Source organism: the organism of the source record quoted next, unplaced genomic scaffold (genome assembly GCF_019419815.1).
Source record: "Pyrus x bretschneideri cultivar Hongxiangsu unplaced genomic scaffold, Pyrus_bretschneideri_v1 Contig32, whole genome shotgun sequence".
Classification (NCBI taxonomy): Eukaryota; Viridiplantae; Streptophyta; class Magnoliopsida; order Rosales; family Rosaceae; genus Pyrus; species Pyrus x bretschneideri.
Window position 1 is genome coordinate 3340525 of NW_025999635.1, and position 23549 is coordinate 3364073.

A 23549-nucleotide genomic window follows, 5' to 3' on the forward strand; every position below is an offset into this window, starting at 1 on the left:
TGATAGAGTGGGGGATGCTTTTATAGTAAAATTTTGAGGAGAGAGACTGTTGTTTGGGGTCAGCAGATTAGGTTTTGATTCGAAAAATGGTCAGATTCTTGAGCAAACTTAGTTCAACCCTGAGGGAGTTGTTGCACCCACTGGCCTATACATACCAAGCGAATTATTTCTTCAATGCTTGCTTCTCAAGTCTTCCTTCTAGATGGGATTGAATAATAATTCGATAAAAGCATGAATATTGGTATTTTTGCATGTATTTTATGTTAATGCATATACAAAAAGAGTGAAACTCCACATTTTTCCAACGTGAAGACAATCGCAACGGTCCACCGACCATAACTAAATTAGAGGCATAATATATCAATGGTGCGTTCTCTCTCTAGTGGCAAAAAGCGGTGCATATATACCTGCACGGTTAGCTATACCCCTAGAAAATATTTCACAGATCGATATTCGTCACATTCTGTGTTGACCATGCATATATATAGTCTTTTCTTGAAGTTAATTACATGAAGAATCAAGAGGGAAAGAGTATAAAAACCATATAAATCTTGCATGAATTTGTCGCACTATCTCCTTCCTTCCTACCGTGGTACGCGGAATCAAAAAGCAATGCGCGTAAAGTTCATGCTTTGGGAAAAAGTAATGCTAGGTAGATTAATTTTTTATACCACATTTGCATATCATGTGATGTACATGTATTATCAATAAAAAATAAATACAGTAATCAACACTTAAGTAATAATTTAATCATTAATAACTACATATGTATAGTTTATAAAATATAATTTAATTAAATGATCTCTCTAGTATTACCCAAAAAGAAAAGTGGAAAATAAAGTAGAGATGGTCGAGGATTTAGCTAGGTTATTATTAATTAATGTTATTAAAAGTGGACCAACCAGGATCAAAACTCAAGTTTGCCGTTTGAAAGGGAAAACGAGTAAATTAAGTCATCTCTCTACAATATTATAGGTGGAGTGTGTTGCATGCACATTAGCACATTACAATATGTCAAGATTTTGTTAGGTCTAAGAACAACTCGGTTACAGAGAGATAGATACTTAAACAGAAAACTTAATAAATATTTACATTAATTTTCTTTAAATTAGGTAGCCTGTCACGCAGCAGATACACTGGGAAGATATCATCCATGTAACTAATGTTCGTATTTCTTTTTTTTTTTTTTTTTTTTTTTGGTAATTAAAAGTTTAGGGGAGGGGAAAATACCCTATTTCAGGGCCAGGGCATACTACAAGCTTCTTTAAGGACTTAAGAGGTCTTAGTCCCTTTTTTGATATTTTACAGATAGCCCACTAAGAGGGATTGCTGGCAGCGGGACTCGAACATAAATCTTAGTCTAACAAATAGAACAATATTTACCAACTCAACCATATATAACTAGGTTTTGTATAGCTATATATATCTATATGGCAAACCTTTAAGGGAAGAGATCTCCATTTTTTTTTTTTTTATAAAAATGGGGATTAGTTGTGGAGTCCATACCACATCAAACTTTAACGATCCAAACCATCTATTTTTCAAGTTGCACCTCATATATCATCCTTGCAAAGCATTAGCCAAATCGTAAATATTTAAGACATCTAATTGAGTTCAAAAAAATTAACGAATACCTTGTTATACAAGAAACAATAAAATTTTATCTTGATAATTAAATAGGCAAATGGTTTTCAGATTGAATTGAATTTTTGTAAGAATGATCTATAAAACAAGACTTACAAAATAGACAGTTCAGATCGTTAAAGTTCGATGTGAAGTGAGCCCCACACCTAATCCCTATTTATTTTTTTCAAAAAATAAGGATCATTTTGCATAAAGGGCCTACATATATATACATACATACATACACACACACACACCCACTTTTACACCAAGAGAATGAAAGATTGAGACTATAGCTATGCCCTAGCGTTTATCTTTTAGGATAAAGTAGAAGTTAGAGGAAGCTAGGAAACGACATCCTATACATTTATGTTGTGTATGTTTTACTATATTGATTGTAAGGGTCTCTAAGCTATTAATGGAACAATAGCATCTCAAGATTAGAAGATATTAGCAATGCCTGGTTTAGCTACAACATTTTGATTCGTGTTGTCAACTACAGTGCTTTAACTTGTAGGCAAAAAATAAAGATGTAAGGAGATTAATTGTCCCGTCAATGATTATGTAGAGACGTAAGAAGAATATATGATCTATAATGATTGTGTACATATCAATCGACGAGTCTATCACTCTTATTTATCACGTATGTGATTGGTTATTACATATAGTACATTTCGTAATACTCATTAAAATATAATTTTACTTTTGTTTTGACCGCAAATAAGGAAGCCATCATTTTTCTCTATTGTATGGCTGGGTATGTCACTTTGTATTAATGTACAACATTTTTCAAACCGAGTCGAAGACATGCAGTATATATTGATTGGCCATAAAACTTACGTACTTCGATGTGATGGGATGATGATTTCGGAAGAGGATTCCCTCCGGATCTACTTTCTGAGGATCTTCACATTCTAGCCGTTCATCGTATATTGTGCAATCATATTTCGTCAGGTACTATTTGTGTTTAGTTTTAAATAAAAAAGGTGAAATGGTTTCTGACTGTACGATGCATGACGCACGATAAATGACTAAGATGTGAGGATTTCTAAAATTCCCACAATTTGGATCCAAATGGGATCCAAATCTACCATAATATCATGTCACATGTACCAATTCATGTGACGAAGTTACGCATTAGATCATGTGACGAACGCTTTTAAAACGTTAACAAATGCCCCGCCACTCCCTTATAAATATAGGTATATCTTCCACTTCTAAAATTAATGTACATCTTGGCATAAAGATTTGTCTCACTTTCTTGTTTTTTTTTCCTAACCTTGTGGTGTTGTTCGACTTGTTTTGTAGGTTTAGACCTTTTAAGTTTGACTTTAGAGAGATTAGGCTTCATATCCTCCTGTTGAAATGTCACACATCAATCGTATCTATTAGAAAAGAAGAGTTTAAATACCCTAGTCCCCTCTAACTAATACCGAGGTCTTTTGTGGTAAAACTGTACACCTGATGGATTGTGCATGTAATAATTACCAAGTTGGGGACAATATCGGTGTTGTTGAAAGTGGATCCTCGGCCCATCTCTTTGATAATTCTACACCCCCTCCTCTCTTTTTTCATGTATATATATTTTTTTCTTTGTTTTATGAGAAGTAAAGTTTATATTCCTCCTAACTAGATGTAACCCTTTTTTTCGTTATCAATAAAATTCTCCTCGTATTGCCGATATTTTCTATTAAAAAAATGAGTACATGCAAGCTTGCAAGTGATAACGATTGACAAAGCCAAATCGACCAACTAATTACCTAATTACTCGCAGACAGGAATTTAGTTAGTCGTCACTTTGAATGGAAGCATGTCATCTGATGTCCACACACCAGAAACTCGATCAGAAAGTGAAAGAAAGGAAGAAGATCGAGAGGGAGGGGAGGTGTTAGATAATTGGATTAGATAGGTAAACAAGATTACATGACAGCAATTAACATGTAGTTGGTAGAGTTTGTTATATATTGACTTTTAATTTCAGAATCTTCCTTTGACAACCACAATAATAGAATTCGTTATGCTAAGAAACCACAAGTTCTTCCTTTGACAACCCGCCACAAGTACAATAATAGAATTCGTTATGCTAAGAAACCACAAGTTTCCTTGTCAAACTTTGTCCATCTAGTACTTTTGTCTTGCTTTTTTCAAATGGGTCGATTTTTTTTTTAATTTAATAAATTATTTTTATTTTTCAATGTGATCGGTGCACAAGATGGTATATCACGTGTTACTATACAAATGGTGTACCATATGTGTTCAAAAATTAATAACTTAAAAAATAAAATTTTCTACCACTTATATAAAAATATATAATGTACAGTGTTCCGGTCATAATGAAAAATTTCTCATTTTCTTGGGTTTTCGATCGTTTTCATTGGTAGTTGCCGGTGGGTGTGAAGTTAATTACAATTCTAATTATGTCGTTAGTGCTTTCTTGACCCCAAAAGGGGACTTTTGCAAGCTTTTCACACCCTAAATGACGTGTGGGATACTTCCTTTCTTTTTTTGTGAAATGTATTAATTCTTATATCCTATAATGCTGCTCTCCTAAGCCCTCGTGTGAGAACTAAATTCATATTAACTAAAATATTATATTAGTTTAGATTCAAATATTTAAAATATTTAACAACTTAATAACCATTAGAGAAATTAGAGCCTATTTTGTATTCTACTTGAATCCAACGTTTTAGACTCAAAACCAATTTTTAAGTTTTACAACTTGAATACTTGTTTGAAAGGATTATTTTTCAAAAACTGAATTCTAAACAAACTTGAAAATTAGCCTACTTCTATAAAACACATAAAGTGAATTTTTAAACGTTTTAAACTCCAAAATTCACTGCCACTTAGTATTACGGTCTAGTGGTATTTCTCTTCACATGTAAGTGAGAGGTATTAGGTTCGATTCTGGTCAAACGCGAATTTGAACCACATTATTGCTAGTCCATTGTGAGGTTAAACCCACACTTTCCCTCTCTTTAATGTAAATAACATCGTTTGTTCAAAAAAAAAATCCAAAATCCACTACTTTTTCTCTCTCTTCTTTTCTCACTCCCTATTTTTCTCTCTACCATATCTCTCCTCTCTCTTGTTCTCTCTAATCTCCCCTCTGCTCTGACCTGCCAATTGGGTTGTTGTAGATATTTTATTTCCTTTTTAATTATTAAAATTTAAAAAAAAATTCAGTCTCATAGCAAACAAGTTTTTGGATCTCAAACAAAAGTGTTCTTAAAACATGTTCTTAAGAAATGTTTTGAGAAACTATGAATTTTTTTTTAAATACGACACCAAACATGCCCTCATTATATCGTTTTGCTTTATTAAGTTATTAAACATTTCAAGCATTTAATCTAAACTAATATAATATTGTGACTAATATGTATATGGTCATCACAGGTCCTCAATAATGTTTCATAGTTCATACTATGCAATAAAATCCATCAAAGACTAATCCTCAATCCTTTTGTGATTCAATCATATATCTCTTCAAGTTAATCTGCAATTTGGATGGAAACTACGTGCTTCCTTATAACCACTTATGTGTTTTTGAAAAACATATGAAAAACAAAGATACGTAACGTAATAAAAGATAATACAGAATTTAAATACGATAAACATCATTCAAAATTTGAAAAGATTTGAAACAAAATAAACACACACACAATTTCAAAGAAACATATGTGTTAAATATTCAACCTTACTAGCAATTATGTAAATCAAACATCTTTTCCAGTAGAGAGAGAGAGAGAGAGAGAGAGAGAGAGAGAGAGAGTTCTTATTTTCTTTTTCTCCAAGATAAAACAACAAAAAATCGGACACACTGAAATATGGTGTCCACTTAGGGCTTTGTCAAGCGAATCATAATTGTATGGCCTCTCAACCGATCATTTATCTGTTGAATAGAATTTGTAAGTGGTCCACTACCAAGTTCAATCATGCGTTAATGTTGCCTCCAACTTAACCAAATAGACTCAACAACAATGATAGGTGATAACTCTCACTCATGCTCTAAATTATTTCGAAATGTCTCGGTACAATTAGAAGTGCGTGGCCTACTTTCAAACTTTAGTATATTGTTAATTTGAATTAACCCAAACATAAAACTCAGATTGAGTCCTTGTGAAGTCAAATCTTGCAGGCCCAACCCTACAAAAGCTTCCGTTCCGGCCCACATTCTGTTTCATTCCGGACTTTTTACGTTGACGCCCAACCACCTTATACGATATAATTGGCTGTCGACAAAGCCCAATCAAAGCTCAATCAAGCCTACTTGGGCCTCTCAACAGAAGCCCAATAAAAGCCCAACTTCTCATGCATTGTCGTTAACACGTGGCAGCCTATGTGGCGGAAGCAGCGTCATAACCGCCACGTACGCAAAAGAGGTTGCCCATTGGGCCACCCGAGTCACTCAACTCGCTACTCACTAAAAACTCACTACCTTTGCCGTGTCATCCCCGGTTTCACACGCAGCAACAGCTCTTCCACCGCCACCACCACCACCTCCCTCCATTTATTCATTTATTTATCATTAATTTTTAATTTCCCGGCAAAAAATAAGGGGGAAAATGATGAGGCAGGAAAACCACGGCGACCAGGAGGCCGACCTACATGCATCCCAAGATGACATGGAATCTCTCGTCCTTGACGAGCCACCCTCATCCAACGGCCAATCCTCGCCCTCCGCGTCCACCTCCGTGGACCGCCACTCCGCCACCGGAACAACGGCCACATCCTCGCAAGGCTTCAATTCCATCCTTGAACCCCCGTCTTACGCCGACGCCATCTTCACCTCGTTCGATTCCTCCTCATCCAACGGCCACGAAAGCCCTAGGCCCTCAACTTATCAATCGGAGCCTCCGACAAGATCCGAATTTCTCAAGATATGGGTCTCGGAGCCTCAGAAGGAGCTCGAGCTCAACAATTCGCTCGTTCCCGGCGGGACCTCGTACTACACGTACCTGATCACCACCCGGACCAACATGCCCGAGTACGGCGGGCCCGGATCCGAATTCACCCTACGGAGGCGGTTCAAGGACGTGGTGACGCTGTCGGACCGGCTATCCGAATCGTTCCGTGGGTTCTTCATCCCGATCCGACCCGATAAGAGCGTGGTGGAGAGCCAGGTGATGCAAATCGAGCAGTTCGTGGAGCTGCGGAGGGCGGCACTGGCGAAGTACCTGAACAAGCTCGCGGTGCATCCGACGATCAAGAAGAGCGAGGAGCTGAGGCTGTTTTTGGTGGTGAAGGGGAAGCTACCGCTAACAAGAAGCATCGACATGGCGTCGCGGGTGCTCGATGGAGCAGTGAGGCTACCAAGGCAGCTGACGGGGGAGGTGGCTGTCGTGACAGATGTGAATGAGGCTGCGCAGCCGGCCAAGGGCGGCAGGGACTTGCTGAGGATCTTCAGGGAGCTGAAGCAGGCGGTGGTGAACGATTGGGGCGGAGTGAAGCCGATGGCGGTTGAGGATGATAAAGAATTTTTGGAGAGGAAGGAGAAGGTGGCCGAGTTTGAGCAGCAGCTTAGCAATTTGTCTCAGCAGGTATTGTTGCTAATTTATGGGTTCTTTCTGGTAATTCAACATAATTAGTATGTTCAAGTTCAAATGGTAGTTAATTATTGTGATGCACTTGAAGATTTAGATAGTTGCAAGTGCCAACTGAACTAGCGTGATCATTTCGATCAAAATGTATGAAATATTTCGACTCCAGTAGGATTAGTTACGGGATTATGAAGTTAAGAGCTTACCATTTCTGTTGATGAGCATTGTCTGTTCTAAATTTGGCAATTTAGAATACGGTAGAGGAGAATGAACGAGATTTTCGCTTTTTGCAGGCTGAATCACTAGTAAAAGCTCAGCAGGACATGGGAGAGACTCTGGGGGAATTGGGGTTGGCATTTGTGAAGCTGACCAAGCTTGAGACGGAGGGAGCCATGTTCGAACCTCAAACAGTACGAGCCAATGACATGAAAAATGTGGCTACTGCTTCTGTTAAAGCTAGCCGATTGTACCGGGAGTTAAATGCGCAAACGGTCAAACATTTGGTAACGTACATAAGCTATATATGTCTAGACATTAAATTTGCGGAAAAGGAGTCATATTTGATTCTCTTGTTATCTTAGCCTAATGTTACATATTTATCGCAGGACAAACTCCATGAATATCTTGGAGTAATGCTGGCAGTCAATAGTGCAATTTCAGACAGATCAAGTGCTTTACTGACGGTTCAGACTCTTTCGTCGGAATTAGTTTCGTTGCAGTCCAGGATTGAGAAGCTTGAAGCTGCAGCATCCAAAATATTTGGTGGAGACAGGTCCAGGATGCGGAAAATAGAGGAGCTTAAAGAAACTTTAAAGATTAGTGAGGATGCTAAATCTTGTGCAGTCAGAGAGTATGAACGCATCAAGGTAAGCTCTTAAGGCATCTAGAAATTACGCAATTCAGTTTGCATCTACGAGTTCTAGATTCATTTTGATGATAGTTACTAGCACCCTATATAGATTTCCCCTCTTCCTTTTTATGACCTAAAATCTGCAAACAGTTATGCATTGTGCTAGTATTAGTTATTTTTAGAAATCTTACGTTTTTAAGTACATATGATGTAGTATATAGCTTGATTAAGACAATAAGCGGCTTAGCGGAAGAAAAACAAATAAAAGCAACAAATAGAAATAACAAGAGAGGGTCTGGAATCACTCCAGGGGCTTCGCCTCCGAAATTGAGAAGTACACCCTAGGGAGCTGTTATTCTGAGATTTCACCGTGATATGTTTTGCATTGGTGTTTCAAATTGAGAGAAATCTAGTCAATACCAACTGACGCAGAACCAAAAGTGGGTAGGGTAGGTTACTTCTACACCCAAAGAGAATCTTCGAATCCACCACAGGACCCTTGAAGCAACAAGGAAAAGATAGAAGAAATACTCTCTAGAACATTCTTGATTGCATGATAAAAGAATATTACGTTAGTTCTCATAGGCCCAAGTACTAATTGAGAAAGGAAGCAACAAAACTAATCAACAAGATAAGAGAGTTATCAGATGGAGCTGTTATTCTTCTTTTGGTCCTCCGCCGTTAAAGCATGTGCTACTTGCCGTACTTCAGTAGCATGTTATTCAAATTTTAGATGGTGAAATGTGGTAAGATACACCATCATGTATAAATTGCTTTTGTGCATGCGCACCTGACGGTTCTTCATTCTTACTGAACTAACATGAAAATATTTGTGTGGCTTCTGTTTCTGGCAACCAATTTTTATTTAACATTCATTCATGCTGGCTTTTGGTCCACGTTAAGCTTGTGCAGCTGGACTAACTGGTCAGATTATCTACCCATTCTCTAAACTAACTTCAAAACCGTAGTTCTTTCCTCTTCCTCTAGTCTTTCCATTTTCTCATGACATTTAGTGGAGGCGGGCAAATGCCAAGGGATCTCAAAATTCATGCCCTAGATTTAGGGATAGGATTGGAAACACGTTGTGGTCATTTCGTTGCCCTTCATGTGTTATCTAATGCATTCAGCTCATGCCGCTGAATATTCTTTATCTTGTCATTCGATTATAACTACTAGAATTCCTTGCTAAGCAAATGTTTGTTTCAGTTCCCATTTTGATTAGTCACAATGCCAAACTAAAGAGTTCTAATTTGATTGGAAGAAGAAAGATCTCATTTTATACACAATGTGTTTGTGTACAATCTCGAAGCATGATTGTTGGTGAATCTACATGCAGGAAAATAACAGGAGTGAGCTCGAAAGGCTTGACAGAGAGAGGCACGAGGACTTCATGGGCATGCTGAGAGGATTTGTTCTTAACCAGGTATCTCCTGCTCTAAACCTCATTCATTGTTCGTGCTCTTGTAAAGTTTTCGCTTCAAACGGCATCTCAACTTCATTTTGTAAGTCCTTGAATAATAGTTATGGTACGTTCTTCACATCTAACAGGCTGGATACGCGGAAAAGATGGCGAATGCTTGGGAGAAGCTTGCGGAAGAAACAAGCGGGTATGCGAATGAGAATGATGCCAGCTGACATTGTTGGCCGTAAAATTTTCGTGTTTAGCTTTTCATTCTGTGTCTCTGCATTTCGTGCATGTACACTAGTTACATCCCATTTGCGATATACCCCAACAAACTTTCATCCTAACCAACCAAAAATAGGCCTCAGAAGACTATTTTAACCTTCAATGCATAGTTTTTATGTTTGATCCAAGCAGACCTATAGTTGACTAGAGATTCTAATATCTACTCCCGGTAGATCGCGCTATTAGTATCTCTCTCATCACGCGACTGGAGAATTATAACATATCGGTGATGAGATGGATACTAATTTTGTGAGAGAGGGGTCTGTTTTCTTGCATTAAGTATCGAACACTGCGTCTTAGTGGATTAATAAGAACAAATTGAGGTTAAATAAGTTAATATGATTAAGACATCATCAATCATTAGACTAGAATTAATTCGATCAATTCGATGTGAAACTTTAGCAAAACGTATGTATGCCTTTGTTCTCACTCTAAGTTGGCTTTTTGGCAAGCTATGTCGTTTTTTAAGGTGGGATGTGCAATTTTCGATGATTGTCAATAAGTCGTTGATAAACTAGACTTCATATGCGGTTGCACGGAGGACTATTTAAACCTTGTATTTTAATTTTTAATTAAGTATGCCTTAGAGGTTAAGAGTGAAAAAGGTAGAGGAAGAATATGGTGTACTTGGAATTAACAAAAGACTTGGTGCAAAATCGAGTGCAATGACGATTTAAGATTCTACGACCGATCTCCCTTAGCACGATAAGACTTTGAAGTTATTGTATAATTAAATATGCCTTGGAATTAGAACGACCACACAATCACAAAACTCTTAAGTTATGCAAATAAATCATTTGTGACCAAAATGTTACAGATTTGAGTCGTGGAAACCTCTTTGCAAAGCAAGAATAAGGCTGCGTATGATATAGGGTTGGAATCGCCCTTGCAAAGTGGGAGAACCTTGTTGGGTTGGAATCGCTTATTTAGAAAATTGTATCTACGAACACTGATGAAGTGTAACAAAAGCAAAATTAATATTCAAGAATGAAAGAATCTTAGACTAGCCATAGCCTCTTCCTAATATGCCTACCGAACCCCTTTTGCTGGAAACCATTTTTCACTCATCACTTGCTGATGGGGCTCCAGCTCAGTCATCGCGGGAACTGGTGGCTGTTTCGGGTCTAATCTCCTCTAGCTGCTGCAGAACCCGTTGAACTTCCGGCCTTGCAGACGGCGAAGGATCAACGCAATGCAGAGCTAGTTTCAGTGTGTTTAGCAGCTCGTCGCCGATCATAGAAGCGTCCCTCATCAATTCCAAGTCGAAAACTTCATTAGTCCACTCCTTTTTTACAATGGAGGCAACCCACTGCGGCAAATCCAAACCGTTCAACGGCTCACCAGGAGATTTCCCTGTAAGGAGCTCCAATATGATCACCCCAAGGCTGTAAACATCAGTTTTCGTGTTGGCCTTCTTGAGCTTTGTACTTGGAATTAACAAAAGACTTGGTGCAAAATCGAGTGCAATGACGATTTAAGATTCTACGACCGATCTCCCTTAGCACGATAAGACTTTGAAGTTATTGTATAATTAAATATGCCTTGGAATTAGAACGACCAACACAATCACAAAACTCTTTAAGTTAATGCAAATAAATCATTTGTGACCAAAATGTTACAGATTTGAGTCGTGGAAACCTCTTTGCAAAGCAAGAATAAGGCTGCGTATGATATAGGGTTGGAATCGCCCTTGCAAAGTGGGAGAACCTTGTTGGGTTGGAATCGCTTATTTAGAAAAATTGTATCTACGAACACTGATGAAGTGTAACAAAAGCAAAATTAATATTCAAGAATGAAAGAATCTTAGACTAGCCATAGCCTCTTCCTAATATGCCTACCGAACCCCTTTTGCTGGAAACCATTTTTCACTCATCACTTGCTGATGGGGCTCCAGCTCAGTCATCGCGGGAACTGGTGGCTGTTTCGGGTCTAATCTCCTCTAGCTGCTGCAGAACCCGTTGAACTTCCGGCCTTGCAGACGGCGAAGGATCAACGCAATGCAGAGCTAGTTTCAGTGTGTTTAGCAGCTCGTCGCCGATCATAGAAGCGTCCCTCATCAATTCCAAGTCGAAAACTTCATTAGTCCACTCCTTTTTTACAATGGAGGCAACCCACTGCGGCAAATCCAAACCGTTCAACGGCTCACCAGGAGATTTCCCTGTAAGGAGCTCCAATATGATCACCCCAAGGCTGTAAACATCAGTTTTCGTGTTGGCCTTCTTGAGCTTTGTACTTGGAATTAACAAAAGACTTGGTGCAAAATCGAGTGCAATGACGATTTAAGATTCTACGACCGATCTCCCTTAGCACGATAAGACTTTGAAGTTATTGTATAATTAAATATGCCTTGGAATTAGAACGACCAACACAATCACAAAACTCTTTAAGTTAATGCAAATAAATCATTTGTGACCAAAATGTTACAGATTTGAGTCGTGGAAACCTCTTTGCAAAGCAAGAATAAGGCTGCGTATGATATAGGGTTGGAATCGCCCTTGCAAAGTGGGAGAACCTTGTTGGGTTGGAATCGCTTATTTAGAAAAATTGTATCTACGAACACTGATGAAGTGTAACAAAAGCAAAATTAATATTCAAGAATGAAAGAATCTTAGACTAGCCATAGCCTCTTCCTAATATGCCTACCGAACCCCTTTTGCTGGAAACCATTTTTCACTCATCACTTGCTGATGGGGCTCCAGCTCAGTCATCGCGGGAACTGGTGGCTGTTTCGGGTCTAATCTCCTCTAGCTGCTGCAGAACCCGTTGAACTTCCGGCCTTGCAGACGGCGAAGGATCAACGCAATGCAGAGCTAGTTTCAGTGTGTTTAGCAGCTCGTCGCCGATCATAGAAGCGTCCCTCATCAATTCCAAGTCGAAAACTTCATTAGTCCACTCCTTTTTTACAATGGAGGCAACCCACTGCGGCAAATCCAAACCGTTCAACGGCTCACCAGGAGATTTCCCTGTAAGGAGCTCCAATATGATCACCCCAAGGCTGTAAACATCAGTTTTCGTGTTGGCCTTCTTGAGCTTTGAGAGCTCCGGGGCTCGGTACCCTAGTGCCCCGGCGGTTGCAATCACATTTGAATTGGCAGCGGCGGTCATGAGGCGGGAGAGGCCGTAGTCCGAGATCTTGGCGCTGTTCTGCTCATCAAGTAGAACATTGCTGGATGTGAGGTTTCCATGGATAATGTTCTCATTGCCGTGGAGGTAGGAGAGACCTCTTGCCACGCCCTTTGCTATTCCCATTCTTGTTGGCCAATCAATCGGAGTTTCCGGCCCTCGAGCTGCAACGAAATCAAACACAGCGACCAAATTGAGAAAAATCAAAACCCGATAAACCGAAATTGAATACAAAGTACTTAAAATCATTTGCATTAGGCTTACCATGGAGGAATGCTGCAAGACTCCCTTTCGGCATGTAATCGAAAACCAGAAGCTTTTCTCCCTTAGGTCCCAAGTAATAAGCCCTCAGAGCCAGAAGATTCGGGTGCCTGATTTTCCCAAGCACATTCACTTCCGTCTCGAATTCCCTCTGGCTTTTCGTAATCTTCTCTCTCAATCTCTTCACTGCAACTTCACTCCCGTCCTCCAATGTCGCCTTGTAGACAGTCCCAAAAGTGCTTTTCCCCATAATCTCCGCGGTTGCGCACAGAAGATCATCTGCTGCGAAAGCCATTGGGCCGTCAAAATGCACCAGTTTTCCTCCAGCCTCTCCGCCGGATTCAGCTTCTCCCCCAACTGCCGGAACACCCTTTTCAGTCCTCGCAGCTCCAGCCCTCCCCGCGCCTGCGCCATCCTCGCCTTTCGATGCAGCTCTTCCTCTTATCAAACAGCAGAGCAGAATGCAACAGAGTAAAAACAACACTAACAAAAGAACCCCTGCTGCTATAAGAATTTTATCTTTGGTACTAAGTCTGCGGCGGTGCTTCGAAGTCTCCGGGCCCGGAGGCGGGACCCTCTGTGATGGTGCCTCGGAAGGGCATGGAGTTGAAGCACTGTACCCGCACAGCTGAACATTCCCGGCGAAAGAGCTCGAATTGAACTTCTGAGAGAGAAGAGCGGGGACAGCACCAGAGAGGTTGTTGTAAGAAACATTGAGGAAACCAAGATGTGATAGACCGGCAAGAGAAGCTGGAATTTCACCACTGACATTATTCAGCGACAAATCGAGGCGGGTGAGCGTCGAAATGTTGCCAAGAGCTGCAGGAATCGGACCCTGCAATTTGTTCTTCCTCAGGTTAAGAACAGAGAGGTTTTTCAAGCTTCCAAGACCTTCCGGGATTTCGCTTTCGATGTTGTTTCCTTCTAGATTCAACTCGGTTAGAGAGGAGAGATTGGAGAAGCTAGAAGGTAAGCTTCCATTGATGGCATTGTTAGAAATATCTAAAATTCTAACCCTCGAAAGCCGCCCTATTTCATTCGGTATAGCTCCATCGAACTGGTTATTTCCAAGTTCAAGCTCTTGAAGGTCACTCAACCTGCCTAAAGACTCCGGGATCAAGCCGGAAAGATTGTTGTGGTCGAGAGAAAGGAATATGAGGGAACGTGAGCGGGAGAGACTACCCGGGATGGAACCCGAAAGCGAATTGAAGCTCAGATTCAGGCTGTAAAGTTTGGTGGAGTTAAAAATGCTGTCTGGGATGTTATCAACGAGCAAATTGTTGCTGAGATCAAGATTTTGAAGCAGAGGACTGAACCCTAAAGAAATTGGGATTGAACCAGAAAGTTTATTGTTAAATAATTGAACTCCCCTAAGGCTTGGAAGGTACCCCAAAGATTGAGGGATTGACCCTCCAATCTGGTTGTCATGGAGGCTGAGCTTCCTCAGAGCCTGCAGCTGTCCCATTTTTTCGGAGATTCTGCCACCTAACCCCTTCCATGGAAGCTGGATCACAATCACCTGCCCCTGAGCGCACTTGATTCCGGCCCAGCCGCCGGAGCAGGCTCCGTATCCGCTGTCGTTCCAGCTCCTTAAGAACCCCTTTGGGTCGTCGAGCTCGTGCTTGATTGCTTGAAGGGACTGGTAGTCCGCCGCCGTGACAATGACGCCGTCCCATATTTGGGGCCGGGCCGGGTTGAGGAAGGAGAGGAGGAGGTGGAGAAAGAGGAGGAAGTGCGCGCACTTGGATTGCAGAGTAAGAAACTTCCATTTTTCCTTCTTCTTGTCGGAAATCTGGTGCCAATTTTGAGATGGGTTGTCGGAAAATGTGTGAAAGATTTGATCTTTGCTGTCCATGGTCAGAAACAGACCACCAACAACGGCGAACTGTTTGTGTTGGATTCTAGAGAGAGAAAGTGAGAATGCTGGAGGGAGAGGGCGAGGGAGAGAAGGAGGGAATGGAACAGGAGAAAAAGAAGTTGGTGGGATTGAAAGCCTGAAGGTGGGTGTTTTAGTGACGACTGGGACTGGGCACGTGAGGATTCTCTGAGTTTAGAGAGAGAGAGAGAGAGAGAGAGAGAGAGAGAGAGAATCTTGATTGTTACTGTTGTATTGGGTGGAGAGAGAAAATGTCATGTGGGTGGCGGACGCTCTTCTTCCTACAGAAAATCCTAACGGCTAGTTTCGATTGCTGAATTCATAAATGGCAATGGGCCAATGCCTAGGGTTTTTATATTTCTTTTCTTCATGCATTATATATATATATATATATATGTGTGTGTGTGTGTGTGTGTGTGTGTGTGTGTGTTTGTATAATAATTTGAACATCTCGATGATCTCGTGGATGGAGGTGGGAAGGTTGAACTGAACTTGTTGAAGTTGGGGTTTTTTTATTGCTTCCACTGGCTCCTCCTCCCCCTCCAACGGCTATCTTTCCCTCTGGCGGGTCCCGCCGTTTTAAACATCGTCAGGTGCAAAAGCCTGCAGCAACTACTACTGCATCCGGCAACTTCTTAATTTTTCTGTCATTTTTGTGGAATGACTGTTTTGCCCTCATCATCGATTCTATTAGTAAAATTAACCGATGTGGTGGAAAAGACTTACAGCTCAAGTAATAACGAAAATGAAAATTGTTACTCTGCATTAAAGGTCTTAGATTTGAATTTACTCTTCTACACTATCGTTTGTATAAATAAATAACCATTAGAGGTGGTTGGTGCCTTACACGTTGACAAAATTTCTCCTATTGTAAGTTGTATACAACTATGTGACATGTGAAGAGTAAAATGGATACGTAATTATGTACAACTTATAGCGCTGATGATGATTTGACCTCATCGCAATATACAAGGCTGACCCAGGCCCAATGCGGTCAGGGCGACCTTCCGATACCCAAAAAAATTAGGGGCACTAAAATTATTAGTGTGGCATATTTATATACATTTTCATAAGAGTATAAATTTATAAAATTTGGTTTAATGACAAAGAAATTTAACTAGAACTGGTGATTTTGTTGTTTGAAATTAATGAGAAGGTCTTGAGTTCAAAACACCATGTGTGCTTATTTAAATTCCAATTTTTGCGAATTTCCTTTCGTAACAGTATAAATTTATAAAATTTGGCTAAATGATCAGAAGTTTGATTAGAAACAATGCTTTTTGTATTTAAAATTAGGATGAGAGGTCCTAAGTTCAAAATGCTATGTGCATGTTTATTTTTTTCAATTTTTACGAATTTTTGTTTGGTTGTTAATTTATTTTTAATTACTAGCTAGTAACTATGTGGGTTGCTATTTTTAAACATTCATTCTATTTCAAGTCTAATCTCCAACAAAGGGTAATGCGTAGACTAAATTTTTAGACCAAATTGGCAAATCATATGACGTGTCATTAAAAGGTTTAATTTGGTGCCTATTCATTATGTATACATATCCTTAAAAACTCGAAAATATCATTATTTTTTTTAGTCTTATATTGACGAGGTTAGTAAATAAGAAAAAAATACCTCACCATTTATACAAAAACACTTTAAAAGTTCAGATGGAAGACAAAACTCATAATCTATCTACTTGTAAGCCTGAAGTTTTTTTGTTTCCTTTTCTCGAAAGAAAATAAATTAGTTTTTCCATGTTTAAATTACTGAGTTTGAAGTGTTTTTGTAAATATAATGTTATCAATATCTCATGTGTAAAAATAAATAATTTTTTTTTATATGAAGTGAGGGCACTTTTTTTGGCTTCGCCTGGGCGGTATATCGCACTCTCTTTAAGAGAGATTTTGTGTAGGGCGCCCGTGCTATGTCACATATTCTCTGCACTTAGGTCTTCCTAATTTGGTAGAACCAAGTTTATGAGGTCTTCCTTGTGTGCTTCTTTAATGATTACCACAGACTTAGATGGTCCTCTACCCAATGGATTGTGAATCCACCGTGTGAGAGTTCAATTCTTGTCGTTCGCTGACAAATTCTAACCGTTTATGCGGCCATTAATGGATGATGGAAAACCAAATGGCTCGAATGCTAAGAAACATTGTAAAGAAAGTCGTCTTAACAATCATAACCGTTGTACATAAGAATTTCTCTTTTATTTCTTTGAGGAGGAGAAAAAATAGGAAGTCATCGTAACAATCATAGCCGCCGTACATAAGAATATCTCTTTTATTTCTTTAAGGAGGAGGAAAAAATAGGTGAGGGCTCGAGAAAGTGGTCCATTACGGCTTAACCTCTCGTTTCATCATTCATGTTGGAAAACAAAAATGTTAGGTTTTGACTATTTGAGGACTTGGGCCCGACCTCATTAGCCAATGGAAGCGGGCCACGTCATGGTCCCCTCAAAATAGAGAAGTTTTAGAATGATGTGGTGGTCCAGATTTTTATTTAATTTTTGACAGAAAGAAAAGATAGAAGAAGAAGGTACATCCTTTTCTCGTTTTATTTTTTGTTGCGGCTGATGAAGAAGAAATGAATCATTTATTTTAGGAAATTTTAACGAAAAGTTTCTAATACTGTTTATTTTAATGAAAAATTATATTTTTACATTAAAAAGTCAATCATTGTACTATTCACTTTAACATTTATTTTGTCATTATCGTTAAAACTTAAAGTTTTCAAGCCATTTTCATTAGTTTTCCTTTTATTTTATTTTATTTAAAACTTATAACGGTTTTGGAAGTACTTTTGAAATGATCGACAGTGATTTTAACATAATATTTTTGGAATTAATCCTTAAAAAAATACAAATAAAACATGAAAAAACACTTAAGTACTTTTAAAACTCAAAATGTACTTCCACTTATTTTAAATGAATTTCTAAACGAGCTCTAGGCAATCATCATATTTCACAATGATATGGTTTTTCATTAAAATGTACTTCGACTCAAAATAAAGGGTAAAATGAATAGTATAAGGATTGACTTTTTAATGTAAAAATGTGATTTTTCGTTAAAGTGAACAGTACTGTGAGTTTTTTGTTAAAGCTTCCTTTAATTTAAGCAACTGATTTTTCTATGGGGTTTGATAGTATGAGGAAGTACGAAGTCCACTTTGATTTCTGTTTTTGGGTTGGCCCAAAACGCACAACTGGAGAAAAGTTTGGGCAGGGTGGCTAATTACATCATCTATAAGACACCATTCACAATAAAAGAGAATTTCTAAACTTCAATTCGCGAGATTCTCACTTACAACCAATACGTAATTTCAATGGCTACGTAATATGACGATCTAGTGGTATTTTGCTTTACTTGCAAGTAACATGTATTACGTTCAACTCTCGCCATAGGTGAATTCGAACCAAATTACTATGACTAACCCATTATGAGTCTTGGTTCAAAAATACATAATTCAAGTAATGTCACCCATTCAATAGATGTTTATCCTGAATATTAATCGTTTGCCATGTGGTAAATTAGTGTACGTTCAATTTTGTTCTGTTTTGAAAAAAAAATACAATTGCATGATGTAATCATAGTACACGTATGCAAGTGGTTTTAAAATGACTGAAAACGTTTTTAGTAAAATTGATTTAAGTTCCAAAAGCATTTTTAGTGCTTTTTGAAAGAAGCACAAGCACTTAAAATGATTTTCCAAGATTCACTTGAATTTTTATTAAGAATTAATTTCAATCATTTTAAAAACACTTGTAACCAAGCCCGTAGTTAACATCAATAGTCTAGTGCCACCTAATTTCCGGTAGATATAAAGGTAGTAGTTATTCGATAATAACAAACTGACCTTGTTAAGCCATTCATTGTATTCATCTGGTAACAAGCCAACCAATTGAACACAATCAACGAAGCAAAGGAATCACAAGAAGCATTATTCATACTATGATATTGCGGGTGGGGATATGGCGACACAATCGACCAAATATAATTACGTGTCGAGCTTATAACTTCTCACTTACAAATAATGAGAAATACCAGACCCCTAGTACTAGTGCCGGTATAAGAACAAACATTAAGACCAAGAAACATGCATAAAACAAAGTCATTGTTCCGAAAATTTATTCAAATCGAGGACCGTGGGGAAATAACAGATATTCATTCGAAGCAATCAGCATAGATGTTATTAACTCAAAAATGCAGGACAAATCTTGCAGGATGGCTGCAGAATGAGAGCAGCCGGTCAACTGGCTGCATTCTGTCGATTGATCAACTACTCAAACCCCGCGTTTAAGAAAATCCCGTCTTATGACTACTTCAAATCAAAACAAAATAAACGAGTATAGTCAAGTGCAGCTAACAAGTATTTCCCCAACCTAACAATGAATCAATGATGCAACCCACCTGGCTTAACAACACTAGCCGGCTCAACTTATCTACCAGAAACAAAACATGGGCACAGAGAGAGCATCGTTTCAGAAATAATCGTATTCCCGTCAATTTGGCTTCATCAACTCTAAACTTAACAAGTTTGCGCTTAGTTAATCATCATAATGAAATGAAATTCTATCAACACAAGATGTTTGAAAACCGCCATGATTGAAACCACCATTACACCCTCCAACCGTGGCATCAATGGCGGATCTTCGAATCCAATCAAATATTGTTATCATCCCACAATTCAATACCGCCATGACCAAAACCACCATTACACCCTCCAACCGTGTCATCAATGGCAGATCCCCGAATCCAATCAAATATTGTTCTCATCCCACACTTCAATACCGCCGCGACCAAAACCACCATTACACCCTCCAACTGTGTCATCAATGGCAGATCTCCGAATCCAATCAAATATTGTTATCATCCCACAATTCAATACCACCATGACCAAAACCACCATTACACCCTCCAACTGCGTCATCAATGGCGGATATCCGAATCCAATAAAATATTGTTCTCATCCCACAATTCTTTAAGTAATACCTATTGTCGTACTATAACACACCCAACAATGAACAAGTACATTGATGCTGAAGTTTTTCTTATCCGATCGAAATTCTAATGAACTTAATCTAAACTATGGAGAGGAAGCACACTGCCCTGGCTTTTCCTAAGTTTTCAACAAGCAAACCTTCATCCAGTTCTACACAAATTATTCATGTGAATCTGGAAAATCAAATTACTCATGATTAAGCACTAATCACCAAATAATCAGAATAATGAAATGAATTAATAACTAAATTCATCATCATCAAAATTTGACTAAATAAATAAAACAGAAATAAAAACTTCAGGCAAATCTACATAAAACCCTACAATTTCCGCTCCAAAATTCCCCAATCAAATTAAGTTTCTTTATACCTACAAGAATACCAATTGCACAGATCAGTACACAAAGGGTTTGGCCTCACCAACCTTTACAGCGATCAATCCGACGCGTGCTTGAGACGAGATCCATTTAGACACGTCCGGCTACGGAGGCAGCGGCAGACGAGGTGGCGCCGCCGAGGAAAGAGAGAAATCCGGCGTTGGCGGGCTCCTGCTCGTCGAGGAACAGGTCCTCTGGAACCCTGAACGCCCCGTGCGCGCAAACAATGGCGAATCCGATCAACAAAGCCGAGATCAGGAGCGAGCCGACGCTGGACATGAAGACGACGACCACGGTCAGCACGACGAGTCCGATTAATGTTTCCGCGTCGGAGAAAGTGCGGCCGAGGATGACCAGGGGCTGATCGGACGCCCGAAACAGGTAGAGGAAAGCCCACGCGCCGAGGAGGGAAAGCAGGACGACGAGAGAGAAAGGATGGGTGAGCAGCGAGAGGGCGAGTACGAGGGTGAGTAGGGAAACGTAGTTGACGCGAAAGTAGGTGAAATTCTTGCGGATCCGGGAGTAGGCCTCGGTGAGGGAGTCGGGTCGGGCCAAGGCGCTCCGGTCCACGAGCTCGTACCAGGGGCGGCGCTGCGAGAAGCCGTGGCGGACGGAGGAGGATAAGCGCGAGATGAACGCGCGGAAGGCCGGCGTGGCAATGGGAGGCTGCGATTGGGCGCCGACGGTCGTTTGGGAGTTGGAGATCGGGAGTGTCGGTGGGGCGGCCATTGTTGGCGCGTGGGATGGCGGGTGTCTTGGAGGGATGTTTTCTATTTCACGAGGGAACAGGAGTCAACAAAAGCTGTTTAATTGGAGCGAATTTAGTTACGGTGATGGGGAATGGGGTAAAGATCGAGTATTTCAAGGTGTACGCTATCTAATCTTAGGTGGTCGCTAGTCAGAGAAGGCCCAACTTCAATCTTGGGCTCAAACCTAACCAGCCCAATGTGAAAACTTTTATTGTCATTATAACATCAATGCATGGAAAAACTTTTAATGTAATTGTCGCACAGTTACGTGATGTTAAAATTCATGAACGTATTGGTAATATTGCTTTCCTCACATCATGATGCTTTGTCAAAAGGCGGATGTACATTGGGACCAAGGTAGTCCCATAATGACCCAGAGTTCTAGAAATAAAGTGGAGGTCTTCCGAAGATCCTTGAATATTTGGTACAAGTCTCCTTTGTGCTCAACAAGTATTTGATGTAATCCATACTAGACATATCTTGATAGGTTACGTCGGTAGCACTCTGCAAATTCTCTCAATAAGCTCATCAGATTGCTTTGGTATATATTGATATCTATTGACATATATGCAATATGGTTTGGTTGACGATAATAAGTGCGCTTAGTTTCTATTTAAAAAACTTGAACCTTTAACATTAAAACCCCAAGGTTCGAATCCTGGATATGCCACTTGCTGTATCTAAATGGATTGCGATGAATATAACAATGTGATAGTCACACTACGGTGATATCGTATATTGTACAATAACCTGATTGGATATGTGACGATATTATCGTGCTACCATCAGACTGAAAAGTATTTATCATACGTATAGTAAGTAGTGCTGGAGAAGTCAGTTAGGCATATCTCGACTATAGGAGGATATATTCACATTCCTACACAATAGGAGTATAACTGGATATGCTGCATGGATTGGATAAGTTAGGCCAAACACAGTACTTGACGCATTTCTTCAGGGATTGGTTTAAGTTTTGGTTTGGTCTAACTTTGATCAACTCACGTCAAATAAAAAGCTTTAAAATATTCTCCAAAACTCGGAAGCGGCTGCACGTAATTCTGGATGCTGCAGCACGCTGCATATCTTTCATGGGAAACACGGAGGGAGTTTACTTGCCCCGGACCAGCACGCTGCATATCTTTCTTGGAAACACGGAGAGAGTTTGCTTGCGCTAGTTATATACATGCATGCAAGTTTCATATATATATCTTATCCATCTCAGATCTAACTATTCTTTGTCAAACATCGCAATTATGTACTTCGAGAAGACATTCCAAATTATCATCACATGACGTAACCATATAAGCTCATCATTCACTTTTATTATAACACGTTAGTTAAAACTACAACATCATAGTCTAATGATATCGCACACAATTTTTTTCTGTAAATGAAGAGAATGCATTGCTTGGATTGCACTGCATCACCCTGATAGAGATTTTACCACATATGCAAACGGATTAAAAACTCATATATTACTTGCAAGAAAGACAAGGTTGTTACAGTATAAAATGGTTCTCGCAAGGTCGTTCTCCACAGGGATTATTAAATAATTTGAAACAAACTAAATTCCAATTAATTATTGTAAAGCAAAAAATTGAGATGATTGGTTTTATAACCTACTTAAATTAAAACGAATTTAATTAATAAAAATAAAATAATCTGCAATATTAAAAATGAACTGGTGAAGAAAACTGTTTTGGAAAAATCAAATTAAGAAAGCACTAGGGTTCCACCATCACCTAGCAATCCTATGTATTATTACCAATTACTTATGATCTACACATGCCACTTTGAAAGTTAGGTTTTCCTAATTTATATTCTACTTGGAACCTCTAACATAGAACGTATATCTAACATGCAATCCGTCCAGACGTTCGGATCAAATCTGAACATGAGAGACTCATTATGCTTTATGAAAACCCTTTGAAAAACCATACAACCCTTAAAACGTGGTGTTCATCTTAAGTGAAATTACAATTATTAATCACAAGAAGCCAGCATCAATTTTAGGGAACCTTCCGACCAAAATTGCATCAAATTACTTTTCTAAAGATCCTAATGGTGATCAGGCATTAAGACAATTAGATAGTTTTAATCACGGTGATCAATAATTCAAAGTATGCGTGCAATCAATCATAAGCACTTAAATAAAAATCACATATTCATGTTAAGGCTTAAGGCTTCACCCTATCAAAATGAATTAGTTATGCATATTCAGAATTGAAATCATAGAAAATATTATTCATAATAAAAAGAATGAAAATACCTTAAAGTAGAAAATATTCAAGAACCCTAGCAATTCTCTCTAACTCGCCAGTTGCATCCCAGAAAACCCTTCTTTGTTTTTAAGATTAAGAACGGCCAAGCCCCCTCACGTTTTCTGAGCCCCCTACAAAACCCTAAAAAAACATAGGCCACCTCATTCCACTAGGAAACTAAAAATAATAAAATATCTTAGGAAATAAAA

At 39.1% G+C, this 23549-nt stretch overlaps 3 protein-coding genes across 5 annotated transcripts; 1 reads left to right on the top strand and 2 right to left on the bottom strand.

Moving 5' to 3' along the window:
• Positions 1–6188: 6188 nt before the first annotated feature.
• LOC125480192 (sorting nexin 2A-like) lies at positions 6189–9828 on the top strand. The gene is made up of 5 exons (XM_048590762.1): positions 6189–7163; positions 7457–7666; positions 7769–8029; positions 9350–9436; positions 9562–9828. The coding sequence occupies exons 1-5, from the start codon at positions 6189–6191 to the stop codon at positions 9646–9648; spliced, it is 1620 nt and encodes a 539-aa protein (XP_048446719.1). The 3' UTR covers positions 9649–9828.
• Positions 9829–11277: 1449 nt separating this feature from the next.
• LOC125480128 (probable leucine-rich repeat receptor-like protein kinase IMK3) lies at positions 11278–14973 on the bottom strand. 2 transcript variants are annotated; one of them, XM_048590451.1, is made up of 3 exons: positions 13088–14973; positions 12722–12987; positions 11278–11916 (listed from the first exon to the last, which is right to left on the bottom strand). In XM_048590451.1, exons 1-3 carry the CDS (start codon positions 14937–14939, stop codon positions 11596–11598), a joined length of 2439 nt encoding a protein of 812 aa, XP_048446408.1. In that variant the 5' UTR covers positions 14940–14973; the 3' UTR covers positions 11278–11595. The 2 variants fall into 2 exon arrangements, with proteins under 2 accessions (XP_048446408.1, XP_048446407.1); XM_048590450.1 differs by lacking the exon at positions 11278–11916 and having other exon boundaries at positions 12083–12987.
• A 4081-nt stretch (positions 14974–19054) lies between these two features.
• On the bottom strand, positions 19055–21138 carry LOC125480219 (PRA1 family protein B1-like). 2 transcript variants are annotated; one of them, XM_048590806.1, is made up of 2 exons: positions 20378–21138; positions 19055–20128 (listed from the first exon to the last, which is right to left on the bottom strand). In XM_048590806.1, the coding sequence occupies exon 1, from the start codon at positions 21057–21059 to the stop codon at positions 20421–20423; it is 639 nt and encodes a 212-aa protein (XP_048446763.1). In that variant the 5' UTR covers positions 21060–21138; the 3' UTR covers positions 19055–20128; positions 20378–20420. The 2 variants fall into 2 exon arrangements, 1 of the variants encoding a protein (XP_048446763.1); XR_007260607.1 differs by lacking the exon at positions 19055–20128 and adding an exon at positions 20171–20274 and having other exon boundaries at positions 20324–21138.
• Positions 21139–23549: the final 2411 nt, after the last annotated feature.